The following is a 26,510-nucleotide window of genomic DNA, read 5'->3' as shown; positions in this document are numbered from 1 at the left end:
TGAAATTGAAGGTGTCTGAATAAATTTTGGTTTGACTGTATATAACAGAAAACAGGTGGGGAGAATTTTAAATCAGACAAATAATGTATTCATAAACTTACAACGTGTTTAAAGTCCCCCTGTGGTGAAAATCAAGCTTTTAATGTTGTTTATATGTCTATTGGGTGTTTTTAATATGTTTTAAAACAATCCATGTGCACATTCATAATTCAACACCATTGCTGAGTATTTTCTCCTTAAAACTGCAGTGAACCAATAACAGGACCCTATCATACACCCCGCCCAATGCAGTGCCAAGCGCGACGCAAGTGTGTTTTGCTAGTTTCAGCCCGACGCAGTTATCATTTTCACGTCCTGCGCCACGTTGTTTAAACCGCAAATGCAAATGCATTTAAATATGTCATTTTGTCGATCAAAGATGAGTTTAAGTGCTTAAGTTATTAAACATCTCAGTGTTATATTAATGTAAAATTTTTAAATTATTAAATGATTTACTGTGGCCCTCAATATGAGCATATTTAATAAATCACACCAATAACAACAAACAAACAGTTAGAATACTTTTGTGGAAACCATGATATATATATATATATATATATATATATATATATATGATATATATATATATATATATATATATTCTAATTATATATATAATATATATCTATATATATTATATATATATCATGGTTATATATATAATATAATATAATATAATATATATATTATTTTTTTTGGGGGGGGGGGGTTCTTTGATGAAAAGAAAGTTTACAAGAACAGCATTAATTTGAAATAGAAATGATTTGTAAATGTCATGACTGTCACTTTTTAACGCACTTTTGCTGAATAAAATCTTATTGACCCCAAACTTTTGAACAGTAGTCTACTTGATTTTTTATTTGAAAGTAAAGAAGACCAACACACAACTCAAAGTACATACTGTATTTTATTATCATATCATCACATTTGTTAACAGCCAACTACAAAAGTGTAGTAGCTTTTACTGCATTTCTGCAACATGAAATGTTCCTTCCTTTGACTCTCATGAGAACAAACAAAAGATAAAAAGAGCATTTGCCCAAATCATCCTGTACTGTATCTTTCAACACTGAGCGGTTTGCAATAACTTTAGGTGTTCAGTCACCTAATAACAGCTCCAATAAAACATAAAAATATATTATGCTTTCTCCCTTAACGATCCTCACTGGCTAATAACAGTCGGCACATTTGCCACAGTAGCAGAGAATACAAAAGCAAATAATGCATAAGAATAATTAAGGCACAAGGTTGTTGGATTTATTCGGTCAAACAGATGTTCCTTCTTTTGACTCTTCAGTTTCCTGTAGAAAAAATAAAATGAATTAGACGTCACAAAATCAACCTCCATTTAGTCACCATCAGATCAAAATTGACAATTCTTGTTTTTTTTTTTATGGAATCTTGCGGTATTTATTTTCTTTAAAATCACAATAACTTCTCTCATGATGCGTTTACTGGCATGAGGGCGGGGCAACCTGTCACTCACATGAGATCGACCAATAGCAAACCACAACCATCCAATTGAATCCTGATGGACAAAATCAAGTCCCGCCCTACATTTGTTCTTGTTCGACAAGCTGTTTCACTCGGATATGCGTCACAATAGTGAAGAAAAGACTTATAGCAGCTTCCGTTTCATGCTGACTTTAAATGTTACTGATATATTACATACAATAGATATATTACATACAATATATATATATATATATATATATATATATATATATATACGTTTAGCATAGATTGAAGGCCTTACATTTTGTGTGCTTTCCTCTTGTGAATGTATGGAGAGTGTTAATAATGTACCTTGCCCTGTAACTGTTCCTGCAGGTTCTTCACGCTCTCTCTCTCTTTGTCCAGCTCTTCCCGAGAGCTCTTCAGGAGCTGCTGCAGTTCAGAGGCTGCCTGGCCGAGGTCCTGCGTCAGCTTCTTCTCTTTCTCCAGTCTCTCCTGACATAGACACCCAAAAAACACACAAAACACACACCATCAGAGAGCGGAGATCTTTTATATGCTGGTCTACACCTGAGATTTTGAAGAGGTGTTGTAGGAACCTTTAGCTCTTCAGTTGGTCCTTCTCCAGCAGCTTTCAACTCTTCTAACTGAGCCTCGAGATCCCTGACGCACTTCTGCGCCTGAGTGGAAATATACATGTGTGAACACACCAAGAAATTCAAATACGATATAACAGTTTAAATTATATTCTAATTAAAACTTATTTAAAAGAAATTTAATAAAATTAATATTAAATAAAAAAAGATATATTAAATTAGTAATAAAAAAAGAACAACAACAAACTAAAATTCAAATACTTGTAATTTAAAATAAAATGAATCCAAATTAAATTGTATTTGTGAAAATGAAAGTCAAAAATATCAAAATAAAATTAAAATAGTTAATTTAAATTTAAATTAATTAATCAAACCAAAAACGAAAAACAAACCCACATAAAATTAAACCCAAATGAAATGAATCAATTAAATATTAAAACAAATTTTATTTAAAGCAAAATCAATTCAAACCAAATCACATTAAAAATCTAAATAAATTAAGTAAAAATTAAATAATTATAATTAATTAAAAGTAATTAATACATTTAAATAAAAAGCAAATCCATAATCAAACAGTAAAAATAAAAATATAAATTCAGTTAAACTAAATTTAAGTGTAATTAAGTGAATTAAGTGTAAAAGGAAATAAAATGAATTTCAAAAATCTCAAAACACAATAATTTATTTTATTTTTTAAATAAACCAAATAAAATAAAAAATAAATTAAAAAAACATTTTATTTAAAACCAAATTAATTAAATTTAATACTTTAAATAACATTTTCCAATAATAAATTTGAATTTAAAATTAAATTAATAAATACAAATCAATAAGAAAATAGTCAAAAGGGGCTAAATCTCAGTCCATAATACTAATTGAAATTTAATTATGAACAAAATAATTAAAAAAAATAAAATACTAATTTTTAATTTAAAATAAAATCACTTAATAAATCAAGAAAAAAATGAAATTTAATGAAAGTTAAAAATCTCAAAATACTACAATATAAAATATAAAATAAAATAAAATCGTTTTAAATATTAAAACAAAATTTAATTATCTAAATAACAATAATATTTTTTTATTTAAGATGAAATTATTAAATGTAAATAAAAACCAAATCATAAGAAAAGAGAAAAAAAGTGAAAGAATCTAAACACCGCTCTAAATTGTCACCTGTTCATAGTTGTTTGCAACCTGCTGTCGAATGTCCTCTTCTGTCTGCAGTTTATTTGTTGCCTCCTCCAGCTGCGTTTTCACCTGTAAAGTTAGACATCGAGGAGTAGAGATTCAAGTTTAGTCACAGTTACAATACCCACACACAGCATATGTATACATGTACACATGATGTGCATGTACTTGAACTGCTAAAGACAGAAAAAAGCATGCCAGAAAACGGTCTTCAAGCTATGCGGAACATAACAGACATGCACATAATATACATAAATACACACAACCAGTATTGACCTGAGTGGACTGTGCGCTCTTCTCGTTCTCTGCCTGCCGACTCGCTTCCTGTAGCTCCTGCTTGACCTGTAATGCACAGCACAGCTGCCACTCAAAGTAGAAAGTAGAAATGTGCCACATAAGACAAACCGTTGTTAAACTTACCAATGAAAGTTCTGCTCTCTGTTCCTGAGCCTCTGCTTTGGCTGATATCAGCTGGACCTGAGTTTCTGATAACAATGCCTTCAGCTGAGAAGAATATAAAGAAGGATATGACAACATATTCAAACATGTTAACGTAAACGTCAGTGAGTCGTTTAGGGTATGATTACACGACAACCATGGACTAAAAAAAAAAATAAAAAATTCCTTTGCATTTTTCAAGTACAGACGACAACGTTGTCAATATCCGCAAAAAAAAAAAAAAAAAAAAAACGACTAAAACACTGTATTATTCATGCCAGGCCAGTAGATGGCGATATCACCGTAAAGAAGCACTACGCGCCTATAGACTGAACACGAAATATGTAATAATAATCATCCCTTTCATGAATTCACGTTTAGTGACGATAATCACTGTAAAAAATTTCTAACCCTCCCAAATAAAAAATTTCAAGTGACCGATAACATCTAAATTTTTCAATTGGCCCAAGTGAAATTCTGTAAATTTCAATTGGCCCAAGTAAAAATCTGTTAATTTAATTTTATAATTTACAGAATTTCACTTGGGCCAATTGAAAAATGTAGATGTTATCGGTCACTTGAAATTTTTGATTTGGGAGGGTTAGAAATTTTTTACAGTGATGGTATCATTTTTTAAAAAAATGGACTTTGAACCCAGTTTTCAATAGTTTGCATTTTCAGGTCCCCATAAAAGTTTTCTGTTTTTTGTTGTCATGTAAACGGCCCCTTAGACAGATCTTCTCTTTTTAAATAAAACTCATTTAAACATGAATGAATGAATGAATAAGGCATTTATATAGCGCTTTCATATGTACTACTGTACACCCAAAGCGCTTTACAATCATGTCAGGGGATCTCTCCTCAATCCACCACCAGTGAACATTAATATAAACATTAAAGAACTTCCGTTCAAAACGGGAAAACTATACAGGAATCAGCGAGTCGTTTCACCTGAGACATTTCTTCTGTGTACGTCTGACTGATGGTTATGGATTCCAGTTGTTTCTCTAGCTGGGCTTCCAAAAGCATCACCTGCCCCTTCAGCTACAGTGAACAGAGGAACAGTATGTTTCAACAAGAGCAGCGTGAACATTCATCAAAGCTTCTCCTTTTGCATTTCACAAAAAAAAAAAAAAAAAATGAATACGGGGTTAGAGCAACGCGAGTCAGAAACCTAGTCCCCAAGTCCCCAAAACCAAAGAACAATATGGCAAATGTGAGCATGAACCTGATTGGTGTCCTGTCTTTCCACATTTATCGTCTCCTCCAGGACCTTCACTTGATCCAGAGCCTGTGGGAGATCCAAACTTCAGCACAACTGAAGTGTTGTAAACAGTCACGCAAATCCAGGGTCAGTGAAGGGATGTTCTTACCGTCTGTTTTTGCTGCTCAGCATCTGAAATCTTTGACTTCCACATGAGCTCGCCGTCCTCCACACTACTCTGCAGAACTTTCAGCGTGCTCTCCTGTACAAAACACACATAACAAATGTAACACATAATAAATGTAACATTTACAGACTTTGATATCATTATGGTTTCATTCTTCTTCCTAAAAATAAACATTATGACATTAATAATGTGAGTAAAGAAGTGAAGTGAATAAAGTAATCAAATGTAAAATAACACTGGATAGTCTTCACTGTATAAATTAAACAGATTAATCCTTATTAAATTTACAAAAGTTATTCAGTCAAGAGCAGTGAATGAGGTTTGATTAACATTAAAAACACAGACGGCAGGAGGAATATTAGGCTGCTGTCACTTTAAGACCTAATGCATGGATCCAATACACTGATACTTGTACACATCTTTCTCGATTGTTTATATTCACTAAGCCATAACCAACCGTTTACTAGGATACTGGCCGAGACAGGCATTTCAAAAATGTGTCCGTTCAAGTGCAAGAAGACATGTTGTTTACGTTCATGTTCTCACAACATTGCATAAAATTCATACAAATATTACTGGCCAACTGGAGATTGACACCGTTTCAAATAATCACCAATGCAATTTTTACGCTTATTTGACGCTTAGTGGGTGTTAATGTTTGGCCCTGCTGACACCTACTGGCTTGGATGTACGAAGGTTTAGTTTTTGTTTTTGATTTCACTTTTAAATCTCATGCAAATGTAAATCAGTTTAAACATATCTGTAAATTTCTTAGAAAAAACCTGCTTTAAAAGAAAAAAGTGTGGTCTATGTTCGCCTGATGTGTGCGTGCCGCCATACCGTTTCACTGAGAGTCGATCTGTACTGCTCACACTCAGCCTGAAGTGACCTCTGTCTCTCTTCTGATTGGGCGAGTTTCTGCTGCAGATCCTGACACATAATCAGATAAACATGAGACATGAGAAGAGAACAACCGTGCATTGCAGGTGTGCGTCTATAGACATGATCTCTCACCGTCACATCTGAGCTTGACTGATTTTCTGTCAGGTTCTTCTGTGCTTCATGCGTGAATGCTTCCAGCCAGTTTGTCTACAACATACATATGTTTATTGCAAAACAAAAAACAAAAAGTATACAAAATATGATTTAATTTAAATATTAAATTACCTGTGCTCTAAAATTATTCACACATTTAATACATTTATTCACAGGTTCACTTTACATAAAAAAAAAGGAATTCCAACCTGATGCATTTCTATGCTGATGTGAGGGAAGAGCGTCTGGAAAGCGTTTCTGGTGTCTGTCTGGAAAGAGCTCAGCTGCTGCTCGACTTCACTCTACACACACATAAGCCTTTGATCACTAAATTAAATTATACCACACAAAATGTTTAATAGTTATAGCCAACTACAGCCTTTTGATGATAATGAACACCTCATTCATCATGGTTTGTGTGTATTGTGTAGATATAGAAGTAAGTGCGTGTTTATACTGTACGTGTTTATATCAGGGTTACCTGTGCGGCCTTGGCTTGGCTCAGTCTTTCTTCACTCAGCCTCTCAGCAGCAGATAGGGCTTCCACTGCGGCATAGTTTTTATCTCGCAGTTCCTGAACACACACCACAATTAGATGTGGATGGATGGGTAGTTAGAGATTGATAAATATGAACTGAGAGGTAATCAATATGGATGGATGAGCTGGTTAGACAAATGGGAAAGGCAGATACACATGGATGGGCAAGCAGGCATGGATGAATGAGTGGGTATATATGGACAGATGGGTTGAGTAGATCGTAGTTAGATCAGGATGGACAGATAAATTCAGGTGCACCAGTAGGTATATATGGACAGGTTGGGTAGATGGACGTAAAGGTAGGCTAGGTCAGGTCAGACAGAGTGTGGATATGGATGGACGAGTAGGTATATTTGAATGGGTTGGGGAGATATGGTCAGACAGGCTGGGTGGATATGGACATGTAGGCAGGCATGGACAGACAGGAAGATATAGACAGACGAGTGAGTAGATATGGATGGATATGCTGGGTAGATATGAATGGACACATGTAGTTAGATATGGATGGACGAGTAGGCATAAATGAACAGGTTAGGTAGATATGGACGCAGCTTGGGTAGTTATGGTCAGACAGGCTGGGTAGATATGGACGGACACATAGAAAGACCTGGACCAATGGATTAGGTAGATATGAAAAGGTAGTTTAATATAGATGGACAGATAGATAGACATACGAGTAGGATAGATATCGACAAGTTTGGTAAATATGGATGGACGGTAGTTATAAACGGACACATAGGTAGGTAGATATAAATGGACGAGTTGGTATATATGATCAAGTTGGGTAGATATGGACGCACAGGTAAGGTAGATATGGTCAGAAAGGCTGGGTAGATATGAAAGAACCCATAGGCAAGCGTGGACCAACAGTTTGGGTAGATGTAGATAGATAGACAGGTATACAGTGTGGACAGTTTGAATATGGATGGACGTGTAGGGTAGAGATGAACTCACATTGCTCTTGGCCTTCACTCGCTCCATCTCTTCTTTAAGCTGTTGAAGTTCCTCCTCCAGCGAGATCATGCGTGCGTCCTTCTCCAGGCTGACAGACACAAAAACAAAAGTCGGTCATTATCAGAAGCATCCAGGAAAGAATAAAAGAAGACAAATATCTGGAGGAATTGACAAAAGAAATCTCTTACTTCTCAAATGGTGGTTCAGCTTCAACAGTATCAGCCTGTGGATTTAAAATTAGATACCAATTCACATGTATTACACACATGCAAATATTCAAATCAAATTATCATATGCTCAACTCACACTTTCCATCTTCTCCAGCTGAGCCTGTAGAGATGCCACAGAATCTTCCTTTTCTTTCAGACTGAGGGATAGTGAGAAAGAAATGTTTTTAATCCATACTGTCTACAAAATATACTTGAAGAAAGCATCAGCTGTATTGTATACCTAGCTTTCAGTTGGTCGATCTCAGCTGTGTATTCCCTTCGTTCCGTGTCCGCCTCATTAACCCTGAAAAACGAGTCCGTGTTTAGATCAGACACCAGAGAGTAGCACATTCACTGAGGTCTTAGAAACAACTGGTGTCATTGAACCGATCTTAATTTGAAGATAAATTAAATTCATCAAGTTTAAATAACGAAAACAGTACCTATTCTGAGTCTCCTCAGACTGAGCTCTCTTAAATGTGTCAAGCTCCTCCCTCATCTGATTAAGCTCCGCCTCCATTGATGTCAGCTGGTCCTCCCTCTCTCTCAGACTACACACAATATATCAAAGCATGGTGAATGTGATTTCACCAAGTGAAATAAGTTCCTGGATCAACATCTTTGTTGATCCTAGAACAACATTCCAATTAGCCAATCAGATTTGAGGGACGGGTTTACAGTTTATGTCAAGTTTAGTCTTACAACCAGGGTTAGGTGTTTCTACATCAGTGTTATTCACCTATCATTTCCCTTACTCAGTGTTGCCAGATGTACGATAATTATCGTATTTGTACGATAATTTTGACCTCTGTACGATGTACGATCAATAATGGAAAAAATCCTATAATGTACGATAATTTCAGAACTGTGTGACACTTCAAATGATGGTCGTTGTAATCATAGGGCTTCTCATTGATCTAGCTGTGGATTCTACGTCTACCGGGGGAAGAACGTGTAGAGAGAGGGAGCGAGAGACCTTGCGTGTGTGTGCTAGTGTGCCTCACGAAGCGCATGTAAGGACCCAACCAATCAGTTGTAAGTGCGGGCGGGCTTTTAATACTCCCGAACCGAATCAGAACCGATACACCCCCCACCCCGTTGGAGATTTCTTGACTCCCAGAAATGACTTTGTGCAGGTTGGGATGTCTGTCATTTTCATGTCGTTTCAAAAAGTTGTTTGTCAATAAATAGCTGTATTCTGTACTGGTTTGACTCGTGAACGATCATTTTCTTCCAAATACGATAATTTTGAGCTTCTGGTACAATACTTCGACATTTCCAATCTGGCAACACTGCCCTTACTTATGGGTAGGGTTAGGGCAAAATGTTCAGGCAGGAAAATCTATTGATCCAGGAACATGTCAATTAAAAATTAAACTTTAAATGTAGTGACTCAAATGAATTGTGAACAGTTCACAATACCTGCTCTTCAACTGTTCAACCTCCTCGCAGTTGATCTTCTATACAGAATCAAAACAGGGATGAGAATAGTATTATTTGTTATTCAAAAAATTACATGCAGTACAGTACCTGATATTAAAATCTCAATGCTCATGTCAAAAACCTGGTTTTGCTGCATTGCATTGGCAACTAGATCACAGTGCTAAATATTTGTACCTGGATCTCAGCCTGTACGGTTGCTTCTGTCTCCACAGAGGGCTTTTCCTCAGTAACCTGTGGTGTCTGAGACAGCTGTGCTCTCAGTATCTCCAGCTCTTCACATCGGTCTTTCAGCTCTTTTTCTGTAACGCGCATACGCTCCTGGAGTACTGTAAACAGAAGTTATTTCCATCTTAAAAGGTACAAAAACATAAAACGCTACAACTAGAACATGCCCCCTTTAAATGTTTTTTTTTTTCAACTCACTGTTTCCATTTGGAAACTGAGCCAAGGGAATGCATAATAAATGAAACAAGATGTGTTTGAGTGTACTGACCGGTAAGGGTCTTGGTTTGTTCTTTTGATGCATCTATTTGAGTCTGTAGGGTTGTGCTTCTGTGCTGAGCCTCATGGAGTTCTTCACAGACTCGATCCAACTTCTGCTGCAGAGCCTTCTCTGCCTCCACACGGGACGCCTAACACAGACACAGAGGATTGTCAAAGGAATAGTTCACCCCAAAACAGCATCCAATATAGCCATACAATGCTTTGTGTAAGAAACCAAAATTGAAGTCAATTGCAAAGCTATTGTACAGATTCAGATTTGGAACCTGATAGCCCCTGTTCACCATCCACTTTCATTGTGTATGCGTGCAGGTTTGTAACAAATATAAATAAACGGAGCAATTCCAATAGGGTCCTCACGCCATCAGTGCTCGGGCCCTAATGATGACTTTTGGCGAACTGTCTCTTTAATATCAAAGAATGTATTATTGCTAAACATCCAACATGGGAGTTTTAGCCACAGGGGTTTACATTTCTTGCATAGCTAAGCTGGGGAAAAAAACTCAAATAAATACACACACGAACAGAAAAAATGTCCTGAAAGAAATACAAGTCATCACAAAGACAGATAGGAATTGCTTTTAAAGTTAATGTATATGGTGAAATTCCTACCTAGGGGAAGAGAATTGTCATGGTACAAAGACCACAATCACCTAAGAGAGATGAGATAAAAGGAAAAAGGTCAGGGGTCAGGGCTTACTTGTGTTTGCGCTAGCTGTTCTTCAGCAGTGGACATCTTGGTTTCAATGGTCTTCCTGCGCTCTTCCTCAGCATGCTGAGCAGTCGTGCGCTCATTCAGCTCTCGGTTTAGACGCACACAATCCTGACGCAGCTTTGCCAACTCTGCATTCTGCCTGTGCGTGTGAAAAAGCCACAGATTTACAAAAAGGAAATGGTTAGATAATACGTTTTATAGCTGGAGGCAGGTTTAGTGTTAGCTTGCGCTGTGTAGCTTTTATTTTATGGCTTTTGCTAGGGAATTACAAGGGGAGAAAGAGGGGGAATGGGATCACAGGTTAGATTTGATGAGCACTAAGGATAATAAATGTGCTTTCTGTCATTTCTGTACCAATTAAATGAATTTGCACAATTCGATTTTTATATTTTCTTAAGAAAAACCTGTGATGCTTGCCTGGGCAAAATGAAGGGGCATGGTTTGCCAATGCGTTGCTATGTGATTGCTAAGGTCTTCTGAATATAGTTGTTATCTGGGCAGCATGGTACAGGTGATCTGGGCAATTGCTTACGGGCCCAAAAAAAACAAAAACAAAAACATGCTCAAATCTCTGGGGCCTGTTCTTCGTACGTTGCTTAAAACATCCGAGATCAAATGAGACATCCAAGATGATATCATCGTGCTAATCATGACCTGGCTAACTCGGTTCTTCGAACACACTTGCCGGATATGATTAGTATAGCTGGTTTGAGTCATCTGAGATAATTGCGCGTTCATGCGCTGGTTAAAAGGGGATATGTATCGATAGTAGAAACATTGATCAGCAACGCTGCTATTGGCTGCTCAGCGTGGGCGTGGCCAAAGAGCGCGCTCAGTTTTTCTCCTTAGCAGAGCAAGAACTAATAGTCAAAGTTTATTCGGAATTTTAATGTTTAATTAAAACGCCAGGGAACACCTCAAAGTCTGCAAAAGCCAGGAGAGAGGGCTGGCAAAAAGCAGCAGACAATTTAAATCCGTTAGAAGTGGCCATGTTAGATGTTTTTATCACTTATTAGCCTATATTTTTGTATTTTAATAATTGCATAATTACTTTGTTCATTGTAATGTCAGAGTCACCACACTAGAACATGGGAACAAATAAAAGTGAAGTACAAAAATATTCTACATAATGGTATTTTTTGTTATATAGTCTCTTTTATAAAAGGCACTGTTAAATAAATGGTTGTCTGATTATAAAAGCAACCAAGAAAAAGGCTGAGAAAAGAAAAGATCTTAGTAGCCTACACTGTAAAATAATTTTAGCTGCATTAAATGAAGGCCATATAGTCATTTCAACTGTTAAATCTTGAGTAATGATGAATTGCTTTGACTTGTGAAAGTGAAAACTGATAAACTTATGTTAATGTAAAAATATTAACACTTGTATCTGTTCCCAAGAAAGTGGTGGCTGAAATATGTGCAGTAAGTGGACATTTTCTAACTTTCCAAAATAAATAAAGTATAAGACTTTATAATGTCCATTTGTTTCCATTGCACTAGACAGTGAATAAACCTTCTCAGATAACTGTCATATGGAGGAACTAGCCTACCTGCAAGTGCATAAATAACTCTACTTAATTTATACTTGTATGCTTTATGGCTGCAATATAAGTTGCAGGATTCCACATCTACAGAAAGGCCTACAGAAGAGTCTGCACAGACAGAGGAGACATAGGCAGGCCTGCTACAGGTGGGCAGTGTATAGCCAACTTTTCCTTTTTATTTGTTGCATGAGGCATGTGTCTAATATCACTTGACTACTGGCTTTTCTTTACAAAGAACAACTGAAATAAAACTCAAGGAACTAAGCATATTTGTATTTTATTAAACATTTAATGAAAAGTGTGTTTTTTTGGCAATGTTGTGTAATATGGCACATGCAACAATGTCACAGGCCCTGTCAGGTGTGCAACCCTCAAGAGTTTTCAGACACTGACATCTTCCCTTTAGTTAGCCAAAGTTCATTTCAATGTGTGCCCTTGTCCTGGAGCTGCATTGTAACTGGTTTGGGTCAATGGGGTCATAAAACACCTGTCTGCAGGAACATGTCATAATCACCTATGAAAAAATGCAGTTCTGTTAGGATCAGCATAAGTGTATGTAATGCAGTGAGCTTGATATTTAATTGTGTAACTTTTCTTACCACTTTCAAATAATGTGCATAAATGTGAATCTCTGAAAATGCTTAAGTCATGCACAGACCCTGGCCGTTTTGCTTTCACATTTGTGATATGGAAGATTTTAGTCAATTGCCTTCTTTTTTTTTTTATATAATATTACTAATCTGGAATATTAAGAATCACAATAGTAACTGGGCTGCACATTTACATTGTGATCCCTCTTTCTGTTCACATAATCCCCTTATTGAGGCCTTGATGGCAGTCTATAGCCTATAGTCTACCAATCACGTTAGTGAAGCCTGAGTGACATATACTGTAATCGGCATGGTCATGATTGCATGATCTTCATAAAAAATTATGACAGCCTAAAAAAATAAAAAATAAATGAAAAAAAACTTTAAAAAAAATGCTTTACAACATTGGGTCTTAAGTGGCTTGGAAATTCCACACAAAAAAACCCTAAACCTGTTTTTTTAAACCTAAAAGCGCCAGGTAAACTCCGAATGACACGACAGACAGCACTTTCCATGAAGTTCTCCGCATCTCCAATAGTGTAAAGGAAAGAGCCACTCGCAAATAATCTTAGGGCAATGCAAACAGTTTGTGCTGTAGTTAAAGCCCGACTCCGACAAGTCGAAAATAAATGTGCGTTTCCAACAAATTAATAATGTAAACGACAATCTCACGAGTCACGAGAAAAAATATATATCTCAGAGAGTGCACTATCGCGCTGCGCTGGACTTCCCGTATCAGCTCCGCTTATGAAGCCGCAGTCTAATCCTGATAACATGAAATAAGCCTGCTCCCGAGCAGGTTTAAGATTGCGCACCTGTTGCTATGACAGCAAGTCCAGGATGAGCGTCGAAGAACCAAACAATCCAAGATCATGCCAAATCCCCAACAATCAAATCCAGCTAAGTGAGTTAGCGACGTACGAAGAACGGGCCCCTGGTCTCTAGAAATGGATGAGGTCCCTTCCACCCGTTTTGGTTGGCATCCACCTGGCAAAATCCTAAGTATGGCTTAGGGCCCATTCACACCAAGGACGAGAACTATAAAGATAAAGCTTTAATAATAGTTCTTATTCTATGAGAATAGTGAAGTACACACCACAGCTATAAACGATAATGACAAAGAGGAACTGTGACTCAGATATAACGACTCAATCAGAATTCTCTCTAATTTAAAGATCTCAAGATTTAAAGCGTCATAAGTCTGCACTGGTGTTGTGTTGGTATTCGTGTCCGTAGAGAGGCCTAAAGAATTACCCCAAACTTTTAACCCTACATCGGTTTCACTGTAAGGGTTTATAAAGGGACTGTGTTCAGTACCTGCTTTCAGCCTGGCTAGTGGCTTGATTGAGGGCATCTCTGAGAATAGAGTTCTCTTGCTGCAGACGGGCCAGCTGAGCAGTCGGTCCATTCTCTAACTGCTCTTGCAGGCTTTGGATCTGTGGAAACACACATAAACAACTCATTTAATAATCTAACAACACACTACACAGCCTAGCGAGAGGGAAATAAGTGTGAGAGGCTGTTGACTTGTGACCTTGCCGTTGAGCTGTTGTGTCTCGTTGATGTGCTCCTGGTAGGAAGTCTTCATGTGAGCCTGTAGGGCTGCGATCTCCTGGCCACGGGCGCTCAGCTCAGAGCTCATACGGGTCTCTATGGATGTCATCTTGCCCTTTGCAGAAGTCAGCTCCTATTGGCCAGAGCAAAGAGAGTCAGAGATACGGTTAATGACCCAAGACCCTCAGGGTTAATGTCACTTTGACAAATAGAACATGTTCCTGATCAGCGTTTTTATCAACCAATCAAAATTTTGAGATCGGGAAAAAGTTAGAATTAGGTGCTTAGGGTGGTGTGTTATCAACCAATCATATTTCCGATTTTAATGTAGTAAATGGTTATGGTTGGGGCACAGGCAGGGATTTGGTTAAGACTAGTTTTCAACAGGATCATTGCTCCATCCAATCTCCAAACTGCTTGTTCTTTGTAGCTTTGCAGGGATGCTGGAGCGTATCCCAGCATCTCAGGCGTATACAGGGAAATACTATGGATGGATGGTGTTGTAAAGTTTTTCTTTCTTCAAAGCAGAGACCAGGAGACAGTTGGGATCGCGTTCAACGGAAGTTATTCTTTATTGAGAACTCCTCTGTACACGGCTGTAGAAACTTCCAACATGATCAGTCTGACTAACATACTTTACATGGTTTCTTTATAGGTCTTTTAGTGGGCTGTCCTTAAAGGTGCTAAACATACACACAGCCTTAGAGGTAACCACTAGATCTAATCATCTAAAGACAATAGAGGCAATTGCCCCCAACTGACTTCCCCAAATGGTATAAACACAAATGGTCCCGAGAACTAAGACTATGTAACAGTCACACACAGTTCAGCTCTTAGTTGGAAGATCAAAGACAAAACCCCTTACTATTACAATGTTTTGACAGCTGACTTAAAGCTGACTTCTGATCAGTAAATTGATGCCATCATGTTTACCTTGAATGCCCAATACAGTGTAATTCACCTTAGTTTTTCATGTGATGTTATGTAAGGAAGTAAGATCAGCAGATCTTAAACATATTCTTAAATTTGTATCCTTCAGTCCCCCGTTTGAGAGTTCTTAAAAACTCTCACAAAATACAAATTTAAACACATAAAGTTAATTCTTGTAACTGGTGTAATTTACAGGCACATCGCATATGTTCATTCTTGTAACTTGTGTAAGTTACAGGCGCATATAACTTGCTCTGTATTGTTCATCTGTAATTGCATGTTGACAGAAAAAAAAACATGCACTTAGGGTCCGTGAAACCTTACGAGTAATAGTCTTTTCTAGTTGAAAAAAAACTGTTATTTCCTTGTGCTGGACGTGAGTCATTTGTTGGTTGACATACTTGATACTAACAGGTTTCTGAACCATGAAAAGTTATCTTCAGTCATATTAACTAGGTGCAGCACTCAGATAATGGTGCAGGCTTGTAGTCTTGATCATATCGATGGATGACTGAAGGTTTTGTATCTCTGCGTTGTGTATTTTTTTTCTTTTTTTTCTTTTGTGATTGGCTCGTTCAGCAGTGGGTGTAGTTGTCTTCTTGAGGTTGTGGCTTCATATGCAGGTGAGACGTCGTTGCATATGGATTTTTGGAACAGCCATCAAGTGTTTATCTGCACAGAGGAAGAAAGAAAACAAAAGACGACAGAGCAGTATTTGTCCAAACACTAGGGTTGTAGCAGTATTTGTTTAAACACTAGGGCTGTAGCGTCTGCTGCGGTTGTTTCATTCTTTCCCTATCTCTTAATTGATTTGACACCTATGGACCAGTGAGGTGGGGATAAGAGGGGGGATGAGGAAATCTTCACCAAATGGCTGACCCCCGAGGCCTGTTGCACATCGGTTCTTCCATTGGCTCCGCCCTGGTCTGTGTGTCCTATTCTGTCCCTGTTGTGTGCACACTGTACAGTGTGTGAGAAAAATTGGCACATTTCCATTCTCCAGTGAAACATCAGTCCTAATAAACATCATTAACAGAGGATGGTTGTCTAACTGCAATATTCTGTGATAACATTTTAAGGCTGTGAGTATACTGAATGTCCCTCAAACAAAGGCTGAGACAGTCACTTTCCTTTTGTTCTATTAAACAAAAATAAGTCTTTCATCTTTGTTGTGTGTTACTGGGGAAATTAAGCACTCACAGCCTAAATGGTTAACACGGTATCAGGTTGCCCCACGAGGGGAGGGGTTGCTTCAGAGTAGCAAGCAAGCTGAGCAGGAGCTGAGTAACCTTATTTACATCTTTAAAATTCTTTTTGTTTTTTCTACACTCATTTCCAAAATGTCCGTGCTTGCCACAGTAAGAACAACTGGCTTCTCTAGGGCTTTTGCGTTTCTTTTGCTTCTCTGAGTTAACCTTAACAGAAACTGCTGCAATTCTTACTCTCTCTTTGACATCAGAATCTCTTTCCCAAATAGTTAAACTATCTAGGTTACTTCTGAGAGTTCTTTTAGCCCACGTAATATCTAGGAATGGCAAGGCTGTTCTGTACTCAGCTACAAGACCATCTGCCCAAATTCGGATTAGAGCTCCTTTGTCAGCTAACACACTTTCGGAATCCTCCACTATTCCACTGTGCGTTACAGCTACCTGACAGAATCGTTCTGTGTACTCACAAACAGTTTCACCCTTCTTTTGTACACAATTGGTAATTTTCGACCAATCGATTTTGGGTCCTAAGATATTCTTTAGGATTTTCAAAACACCTTCTCTCAAATCGCCTTTACTGACATGTTCCAGTTCGGAAGTAACAGCAGACTCAAAATTGTTGAATTCAGATTCAGTTAGAATTTGTGACATTAGCTGTGTGACTTCCGGCAACGACATGTCATAAAGATGCATTTTACTGAACAATGCTCCTCTAAATTCAGAAAAATTTGTGCGTGCTGAGGGTAAACTCTGGGAGAGTCTATCTATATCCTTAGGACCTAAAGATGTTTTGGCAACCGTTTGTATTTGGACAACAGAAGAGGTCGGAGTAACACTTTTAGTTCCCTGAGATCTTCTCCTAGCCCCACAAACCTGCACTGAATCTACAGGCTGATCAGTTACTGATTGGATGGCTACATTTGTTTCAACGAAAGCTTTTAAGTCAGGATAATTGTTATCAGGCTGACTAACTTCTTCCACATCAGTTTTTTCTGTATCTTTGTTGCGGTTTACTTTCTTCGTCACAGAAGATAATCTAGCACGGAGCTCTTTGATCTGTTTCTCTAGCTCTGAGTTGCGCTTAGACTGTTCTGTAGCTAGTGTTAAACCGAATTCTCTGTGACAACAGATAATGGCTTTCATATCGTTCTTGCGAATACTTGCTCCTAGTACCTTCTTACAATCTTCAATTGACCACACTTTTTCTGGATCAATGCAAAATTTCTTTGTTAAATTCAATCTGACTGGCTCAGTCACGATGGAGTCCATGTGCTCTGTTAACAAGGATTTGAACTCATTGTCTGTCCATAACGGGCTAGCTAATCCACCTTTCTCCGTTGTGGAAATCAGCCTAGCATTCCTTCTAACCATTTTGTAACTTTCTGTTACCACAAACAAACACTAAAAAGCTTCTCTCTACTGTCTTACAAACAGAGGGTAACAATCTTATTAGCACATGACGCTAACTCTTCTCTAGCTTACAGAGAATAGGTCTTCTCTTAGTAAGAGGATACACACAATATTAACATGTAACTGTTAATCTTCCCTGCCAACAACAGAGGGTAATTTTCATCTCTAAATGAAAAACTTTTTTTAGAGGCTTATCTTTTTAGTTAACCAAACTCTACAACTGTTTGTTAACTACTTCTCTGAACGGTGCAGAGGAAAACATTTGTACTGGTCTGCATTGGTTCTTTTAATGGAGTGAAACTCACCGAGTCTTTCATTTGTAGAGAAAGATTCCGTCTGGAAAAATTCAGTCTTTGAGATCTTTTCAATCTGGATTCAGAAAATTCAGTCTGGAACTCAGTCAGCTTTGTTGAGATCTTTGAGCTTGAAGTTTCAAGATGCAATTCTTTGAGTTTCCTTTTTTTCTCCATCCGGGTCACAAGGCACCATCTGTTGTAAAGTTTTTCTTTCTTCAAAGCAGAGACCAGGAGACAGTTGGGATCGCGTTCAACGGAAGTTATTCTTTATTGAGAACTCCTCTGTACACGGCTGTAGAAACTTCCAACATGATCAGTCTGACTAACATACTTTACATGGTTTCTTTATAGGTCTTTTAGTGGGCTGTCCTTAAAGGTGCTAAACATACACACAGCCTTAGAGGTAACCACTAGATCTAATCATCTAAAGACAATAGAGGCAATTGCCCCCAACTGACTTCCCCAAATGGTATAAACACAAATGGTCCCGAGAACTAAGACTATGTAACAGTCACACACAGTTCAGCTCTTAGTTGGAAGATCAAAGACAAAACCCCTTACTATTACAATGTTTTGACAGCTGACTTAAAGCTGACTTCTGATCAGTAAATTGATGCCATCATGTTTACCTTGAATGCCCAATACAGTGTAATTCACCTTAGTTTTTCATGTGATGTTATGTAAGGAAGTAAGATCAGCAGATCTTAAACATATTCTTAAATTTGTATCCTTCAATGGCCAGTCCATCACTGAACATTACTCCAGGACCAACACAATTATTTTCAACAGTCACTCATGACCTTGCAGTGAAGAAGCTTGATTACGGGTAGAAACTAATTTGAACCTCATTGGTTTGTCTATGTTGGCACGTATTACCTTGGTAAGCTCTCGGAGACGGTTTTTGGCTGCAGCTACATTGCCCTGCTCAGCGGTCAACTGCTTTTCCTTCTCCTCCAGCTGCTTCTTCAACGGCGCCAAGGGGTCACCCTTCTGAGATGCCTGCCATGAGAGAAGGAAAGAGACATGAGTGCTAATAGAAGGAGACAAGTATTAGCAGTTTGAAGAAGGGTTTATTAGGTGATGACTTAGTACCAGTTGGCAGGAGTCCTTTCCTGCCTTCTTGCTGATGATCTCAAAGAGTTTCTGGGTCTCGGATTCACTGAACGATGCACTATTCAGACTGGAGACCAGAGTTTTATATGGTGACGGCTGGGGGACATCAACCGTTTCCACAGAAACCACTTAAAAAAAAATCTAAATTAGTATAGACTGATGCGAGCAGTGCAAGTTTGAACCCCTACTATTACATCCGTCCTAGATGGATATGACCAACGAGACTCACCTGGTTCAGCCTTCTTCTTAGACTTCTTCTTGGTTGGAGCTTCAGTTTTGGGTTCTTCATCTTTAGGGGGAGCAGCAACCTCAGGAGCAACTGCTTCTTTCACCACTATCTCTGCAACCACTGGTTCCACCATAACTACAACTTCTGGGACCTCCACGGGCTTGACGGGGGCCGGTGCCACCTTGGCCACCTTCTTCTTTTTCTTCTCTTTTGGGGAAGGAGCAATTGGGGCCACCACAGCACTTACAGTAGGAGGGGCAGCACACTCAACAATCTTAGGAGCTGGTTCAGGTACTACTGGCTTGGGCTTAACTTCAGGTTCAGGCTTGGGAACAGGCACAGGTTCAGGTTGGGGTTCTGCTTCAACTTGGGGTAATGCGTTGGGTTCACTGTTTTCTACCACAGGTTCAGGGATGGACTCGGGCTCAGATTCTGGAAGGTTCCCATTTGGCTTCTCCTCCTTCTTCTTGGCCTTGTTTTTCTTTTCAGATGCCTTTTTCTTCTTGTCAGAGCGCTGGGGTTGGATCTTGCCTGAGTCTTGCCGTTGTTTGGCCAGGGCTTCTTCGTAAGATGTCTCCTTCATGGAAAAAGTTGAAACGAGCGTAATGCCAATGGCGGAGAACACCATGAAGCCACCAAACACCACAATTCCCAGAGTTTGAGGATCGTACATATCCATCTTTGCTCAGTCCTTTCCCTCCTAATCCTACAAAAGTACAAAAGCCATCAGCACCTTCTAAGAAAAAGGCTATGATCTGTTGACACACTCAAATGTGCAAACAAGGACTATTTAATGTTAATGGACAACAACATCCTCTGAGCATTTCACACAAGAAGTCGTAGGACAGTCAAAAGAACCACTGCTAAAGTATATCCTGTAAAGTATTATTTTTGAACATTTTCTCACAGATAAATGCCCCAATCAATAACTCCTGTCCAGATGTCTTTAATAAAAGTTTTGGAAGATTGAATGTTTTCACTAAAGTTTTGTTAATGTTTCGTTGGCTAATACGACAGTGGTCTATGACTTTATACTGCCACCTATATGCATGGATGCAGCATTGAGAAAAAGCAAAATCTTTCAGTTAAAGTTTTGTTGGTTAATACAACTGTGGTCTAGGACTTTATACTGTCATATATATGCATGGATGCAACATTGAGAAAAAGAAAAAGCTTTCAGTTACTGACCGTAATATCCTATTCACCAGCATTTCTGCTACTTATAAGTCATTTATACTGCTTTGTCATGTATTTGGCTTCCATGAGGGGTCAAAAAAGTAGTAGTACTGAGTACTGAGTGGATGTCAGATTTTTTTTAGTTTTGTTTTTTTGCCTTAAGACAATGTGAAAAATCTCTCCCTCTTGCAAAGTTTAAAAAAAAGAAAAAAGTTATTTTCACTGAAAACAGCACCTCCATAACTTTTGCCCACTAAAGTTCATGTTATGCAACACCCCGTCGAGACCAAACTCATCAACATTCCCTCACACAAACAGAGAGGGGCATACATACAGTTTCCAAGGGACAGGTCTGTGTGCAGCAGACCACAATAACCTTCCCCCAACATCACGTTTTAACTAGCAGCCAGTGCAACTCTTGCATGGAAGTTCTAGAGAGAGGGTCTCTACATATCTGACTCGGGCACTCAGGTAAGGGGGAGAATACTGACTGGGCTTGATTGAAATCGGCTACCCTTAACAGCATATAACTTATATGCATTATAATCTATTCACTGCTTTGCATTTATTAAATAGCCTATAATGCAACCCATTACAAAAAAAAAGCAATGTGGCTGTAGTGATTCCACACTACATCTACAGAACAATTACCATGGTATTTATGAAGTACTATGAGGAACTCATAGTATTATAATGATGCATGTCCAAAATCATGACGTATCTGGTGATCATGAAAGCCTCAGGAGCTGTCATCAAAAACAAGCAAATACTTTTCTTTTTTACCACATTAAACCACATAGGTCTTGTTTAATCACAAAAGCCTATTTCTTGCAATTATTTTCCTAAAATGATCGATGTGGGAATATGGCTATCCTAAAATGGATCCACGTGACTCAGAAGAGAGAGGACTCAGGAAATGCAGAGTTCCTACATGCAGGACACATACTCCTCATCTCAGTGAAAGGGGGCTGCTTTCATATGTTGGACATTAACCCTTGCAGCAACATTGCTGAGTCGCTGACGTTACATAATAATGGCTGAAAGAATTCGTTTTTTAAAAAAGTAGGCTACTTATGGGAACTTTGCCATATGGTTATTTCTCCCCCATTTGTCCTCTTAATGATATTACTTTGCTTTGACAAAGTTTTATATATATATATATATATATATATATATATATATATATATATATATATATATATTACTTTTTAACTCTTCTCCTCTTGAAAAATCATAGAATATTAAAACACATTTCCATGATGATTAAAAAATAAAAAAAAGCTAATGTAAAGTTCGTAAAAAATGAAAGTAAATAGAAATTTTGGATAATTATTAACACGATTCAGTCATTAAATTTTTAGGAAGATTCAATTAACTTTTGGCTAATTTTACAATTGTTAAAGCCTAGAAATGAACTTGCTCTTATGCTTGATGAAACACCACAACCTCGAATAGCATGTTAAATCATTATGTAAAAGACACAAAAAAACAATACAGCTACAGAACGGTAACTTACAAAGCCAGTGAGCACAGCAAGATATTGTATAAAGAAAGACTAAAATTATAAAGTGACAAAGTCAATAAAAGCATCAGTAAGGACACGTACGCTCGAGCAGAAGAAAGATGCTTTGAATTAGATTATCACAATGCACAAGTTCAAACCATCTGAGAATACAAATTATTTTCAAATACAACCTAAACATCAATATCCAAACCATTTGTCAGACTGACAAACTTTAGCTTTTTCACTGGTGGTGAAAAAACACATAAGGGTGATTAAAAAAAGCGTGCGCTTACCTGCGTTCAAATGCACAGTGATAAAGAATCGCCGCTAACTTTTGGAGTCGTGGCACTTTTTGAGAGTTGGCGCAGCGCCCGCCTCTAAAGCTGATATGCGACCTGATACTTACATCTGATTGGATAAACGCCTGTCAATCAACGCCCTTTAAACCAACCGCGTCACGCGTAGTATCCAAATGCGTACAGTGGGAAGCGGAGAGAGCTGTGAGTAGCCTATTCGTTGGGTCGTCGAATGATAGCCTAAAAGTTTTTAAAATATAAACATAACACAGAGAATGTAATACTTTAAAATCATTACTTATGCATTAAAGTAATCAATTTTATAATACCACCCTACAAAAGTACTTTAGTGGTATCATAGTAGGCTACAGTTACTGCTCTGATAGTTTTATATTTCAGTCAGAACGACCACTGTTAGATGTCACACTTTAGACACACTTAAAAAAGTTAAGTGCCTAAGTTAATACTTAAGGTGAGAGGTTTGTTTAAATGCTTGCCTTAAAAAATAACACTAATTTAGAGTTTAAAAAAAAAAAACTCTTGACTAAACAAGAAGGGGAGAAAAGTGTACAAAATTGTTAGCTAGCTATTGCAAAACCCATTATCTTTTTCCTATCAGCTTGAATAAAGCTTAAATGAGAGTATGTTCCCCTCAAACATGTGTAGGTGATGTAATAGCTCTGGAAAGACTTCCAGTAATCTGAGATAACTAAAGTTTACACTGAGTGCAAAGAAATGTCATAGAGTAACTGAAAATCAATAGGCTACTTACTATTTTAGGCTACTTTTAAGTCTTACGGTGTTGTGCTAGGGTTTGTTAAGATGTAGGTTGTGCTGAAAGGCCTGGATATTAAGATGAGAAAGAATTTACTGAAACTCTTCCCAAAAAGCGTTTTACCCCAGTCATTCATTAGATAAACAAGCATAGTGCCCTTGGCTGCCATCTCTTTGCTATGGATTAAAGTCTTTGCTAACAAACTTCTACTGCAGTTGTAATGTTTGTATGATTATTATAAGTGGGGCTTTCTAATGTGCAAATATTCCACGTATACTTAAGGTTAAAGATCTGAACAATCCAGTAAGATTGGGTTTTAAACTTCAGTGCGCAGCTATGTTGCTTCAGAAAATGTGAAAATCTACTTGCGTATTATTAGTTTGCGGAGACTTAAAGACTTAGAGACTTAAAGTGATACTGTGAGATATAAATGCAAAATTTACGAAAAATAGTTGCAATTTTGGTAAACTACATTGAAATTAGGTTAAATAAAGTCACAATTATGGGAAGTAAAAACACAATTGTTTGAGATATATTTGTAATTGCAAGATATAAAGCCACATTATGAGAAAAAGAGTCGCAATTGCAAGATATAAATTCTCATTGTGAGAAATAAAGTTGCAATTATGAGAAATAAAGGCACAATTGTTTGAGATAAATTTGCCATCACAAAATATAGTCACACTGTGAGAAATAAAGTCACATTTGCAAGATATGAAGTCACGTTCACTGTAAAAAGTGATCAGTTGACTTAACTTAAAAAAGTGAGGAAACTCGTGGCCTTAAAATTATTAAGTAAGAAAACAATGCATAATTGAAAAAAATAAGTTGTGATGTGGAATTGTCAAGTTCACATAACTTATTTTTTTCAATACATGATGTTTATTTACTTAATAATTTTAAGGCAACGGGTTTCCTCACTTTTTTAAGTTAAGTCAACTGATCACTTTTTACAGTGAACGTGAGATATGAAGTCACAATTACAAGAAACAAAGTCTCATTGTGAGATATAAAAGTCGTAATTAATTTCTAAATATAAATTCAGAGAGATATAAAGTCACATTGAGAGACAATTATGAGATATAACATTGCAATGACCTTAGGTGGAAACTGGCTTCTATTTTACTCATAGAAAATAGTGTTCACCCAAAGAATTGCTCCAAAGTTCATTGAATGTTTGAAGATACATCTAAAACACTGTTAACACACATCCACCCACTCGCACTAACACAGAATGTTTCTTTTTCTCAGAAACGGGGTTAAAGTGAGGCAAGGTAAAACATCGTAGCTCATCTGGAGGCATGGCGGTTCACACATCATTTCCAGACCTGATAGAGAAAAGGATAGTCTACAGATCAACAAACAGCCAGGGAATCTGTTTACTTCATACCAAGACATCCATTTCCATGCTGATTTCTTACAGGATGCTGCTGAGTAGCACCCTGCTGATAAGTCTACTTCACTTTAAAGGTGGTGGTGTTGTTGTTGGCAGCACATCAAAACGGTGTGAGACGGACCGAAAAAAGGATGAAAGATGGAGAGAGGGGGTCACTTATAATCATGTTTCTGTGTGCCAATACACACAACAACAGCATTTCCGAGATAAAATCCCCTATGTTCAACGCCAAAAAATCTAAAAATTCAAAAGGCAACATATTTGCTTGGGGTTCCCTATTTCCAAAATCTCTGTTTGAGCCCGTGGAGGTGAAGGGGTGGAGTGGTGTTTGGGAAAGCTGGATGTTTGCTTTAGCTGTCACTGACTAGGGGTGTTCCATCAAACAAACCTTTACGGCAGCCCCACAGCTGAGGAACTCTGAGCACCAGATGTGCATGTTCATCCTTCTGACTCAGGCTTTGACTCGCACAGATGCATAGGCTACATATTTTCCACATGCAGTAAAACAATTACACTCTTAAAAATAAAGGTTCTTTATTGGCATCTGTGGTTCCACGAAGAACCTTTGGCATCCATGGAACATTTCAAATGCACAAAGGTTCTTTATATTGGTTTGTTAAGATCTTCAAAGTAAGAAAATGATTCTTTGGGGAACCAAGTATGGTTATTTTATGGCATTGCGGTTTCCTTTTGTGTGCATGTCTTCCGACTCAATTGAGTGCATACGTTTTTTATGTGCATTTTTAGAATTTATGCACATCTTTGCGTTTCCAAACAGCGTTTTTTTTAATGCGATATCCCAAAATGTGCATAAAAATCGGTGGATGGAAACATAAGCGCTGCTGTGGTCGGGCATGTGAAAATCGGAGAGGAATTTACTTAATTATTTCGCAACAAATCATAAATGATTACAATGAATTTCGAGTAATTATCCCTATTTATTTCCAGTAAAATACAATTGTTTTCTCAAAGTATTACACATATTTCTATAAACTGAGTTTAATTAACAATACGGTTAATGTCAACCAGATTTCACATCAATATTGTTTTCAGAAAAAGGTTTTGATTTTAAAATTTAGTGTAAGATAACATTTAAATATTGATTTTGAATACAAACTGATATTTTGAAGTCCAGTTTTAAGACATTTAAAGTGGTAAATTAAAGCATATAATAAATTACCATGATTAATTATATAAAATATATTATACATTAGTGCCGTCAAATCAATTAATCACATCTAACAAAAATTTTTGTATATATATATATATATATATATATATATATATATATATATATACATACACGCACTTTAATTTAGGGAATATGCAGTTGAATTAATTTTGTTTTATTTATACTTCCTTGAATTCACATTTGAATTACAAATCTGCATTCTGTTTTCTCCCACATTTCAAAGGGGAAAAGTGTTTCAAAAGGGATTCTCAACTCGGTTTGGAATGGTCAGACAAAATCCCGGGATGATGTGCAGAATACATTATGACTCTTAACATGTGGATTCAGACTTTGGACAAGAAAAAAAGAGAGGAAGTGAAGAATGAGTGGAGGAACCAAAGATGTTATTTCACAAAACAACTCTTGCGTTTCTACATTAGCGAAGACCTTAACCCGCTGCCCTTTTATTGATTTTTGGTGACAGATCATCAGTCTTAGTTTTCACCAGACATAGGACTTTTGATAAAAACATGTTGGACTATAGATTGCAAGTAGTACTAAAGATAAACAGTTAAATGCAATCACTGGAATAAACAGTTTTGCTTGGAATAGCATAATGCATGCAGCAAAAATGTAAATACATTTGCCAAAATGTGCAGTATACAACAGACTTAATATGTGGGATATATCGCAAAAATGCTAAACACTTGATTTTCAATTTCCTTTGTGACTAATTATGACATCTCATTCATTATTTGATAAAATAATTACATAAAATATTTGGTTATGTTGGATTGGTATACATTGGAAATC

General features: G+C 37.3%; 1 protein-coding gene across 2 annotated transcripts; it reads right to left on the bottom strand.

Annotated features, from left to right (window-relative positions):
• Window positions 1–927: 927 nt before the first annotated feature.
• Window positions 928–22,403, bottom strand: rrbp1b (ribosome binding protein 1b). Of its 2 annotated transcripts, XM_081383662.1 has the most exons (28): window positions 22,353–22,403; window positions 19,380–20,085; window positions 19,130–19,278; window positions 18,914–19,036; window positions 14,174–14,326; window positions 13,957–14,075; window positions 10,491–10,644; window positions 9,783–9,921; window positions 9,464–9,615; window positions 9,269–9,306; window positions 8,290–8,397; window positions 8,088–8,150; window positions 7,944–8,004; window positions 7,826–7,860; window positions 7,638–7,725; window positions 6,627–6,719; window positions 6,355–6,447; window positions 6,125–6,199; window positions 5,951–6,040; window positions 5,093–5,185; window positions 4,948–5,010; window positions 4,671–4,763; window positions 3,702–3,785; window positions 3,558–3,623; window positions 3,267–3,350; window positions 2,094–2,174; window positions 1,846–1,989; window positions 928–1,340 (listed from the first exon to the last, which is right to left on the bottom strand). In XM_081383662.1, exons 2-28 carry the CDS (start codon window positions 20,056–20,058, stop codon window positions 1,305–1,307), a joined length of 3,156 nt encoding a protein of 1,051 aa, XP_081239788.1. In that variant the 5' UTR covers window positions 20,059–20,085; window positions 22,353–22,403; the 3' UTR covers window positions 928–1,304. The 2 variants fall into 2 exon arrangements, with proteins under 2 accessions (XP_081239788.1, XP_081239787.1); XM_081383661.1 differs by having other exon boundaries at window positions 929–1,340; window positions 5,951–6,199.
• Between the last annotated feature and the right edge of the window lie 4,107 nt (window positions 22,404–26,510).

The sequence above is a fragment of the Scardinius erythrophthalmus genome, assembly GCF_964197995.2.
Source record: "Scardinius erythrophthalmus genome assembly, chromosome: 14".
Lineage (NCBI taxonomy): Eukaryota > Metazoa > Chordata > Actinopteri > Cypriniformes > Leuciscidae > Scardinius > Scardinius erythrophthalmus.
This window is presented reverse-complemented; position numbering and strand designations above follow the sequence as displayed.

Bases quoted from the DNA above. Each gene is read 5' to 3' on its own strand.
- rrbp1b (XM_081383661.1), bottom strand. From the start codon at position 20,058: ATGGATATGTACGATCCTCAAACTCTGGGAATTGTGGTGTTTGGTGGC. The intron at 14,327-18,913 runs GTAATACGTGCC...TCTGGCCAATAG, and splicing joins GTCTCCGAGAGCTTACCAAG to GAGCTGACTTCTGCAAAGGG. The intron at 5,186-5,950 runs GTATGGCGGCAC...TGTTTTGTACAG, and splicing joins GATCGACTCTCAGTGAAACG to GAGAGCACGCTGAAAGTTCT.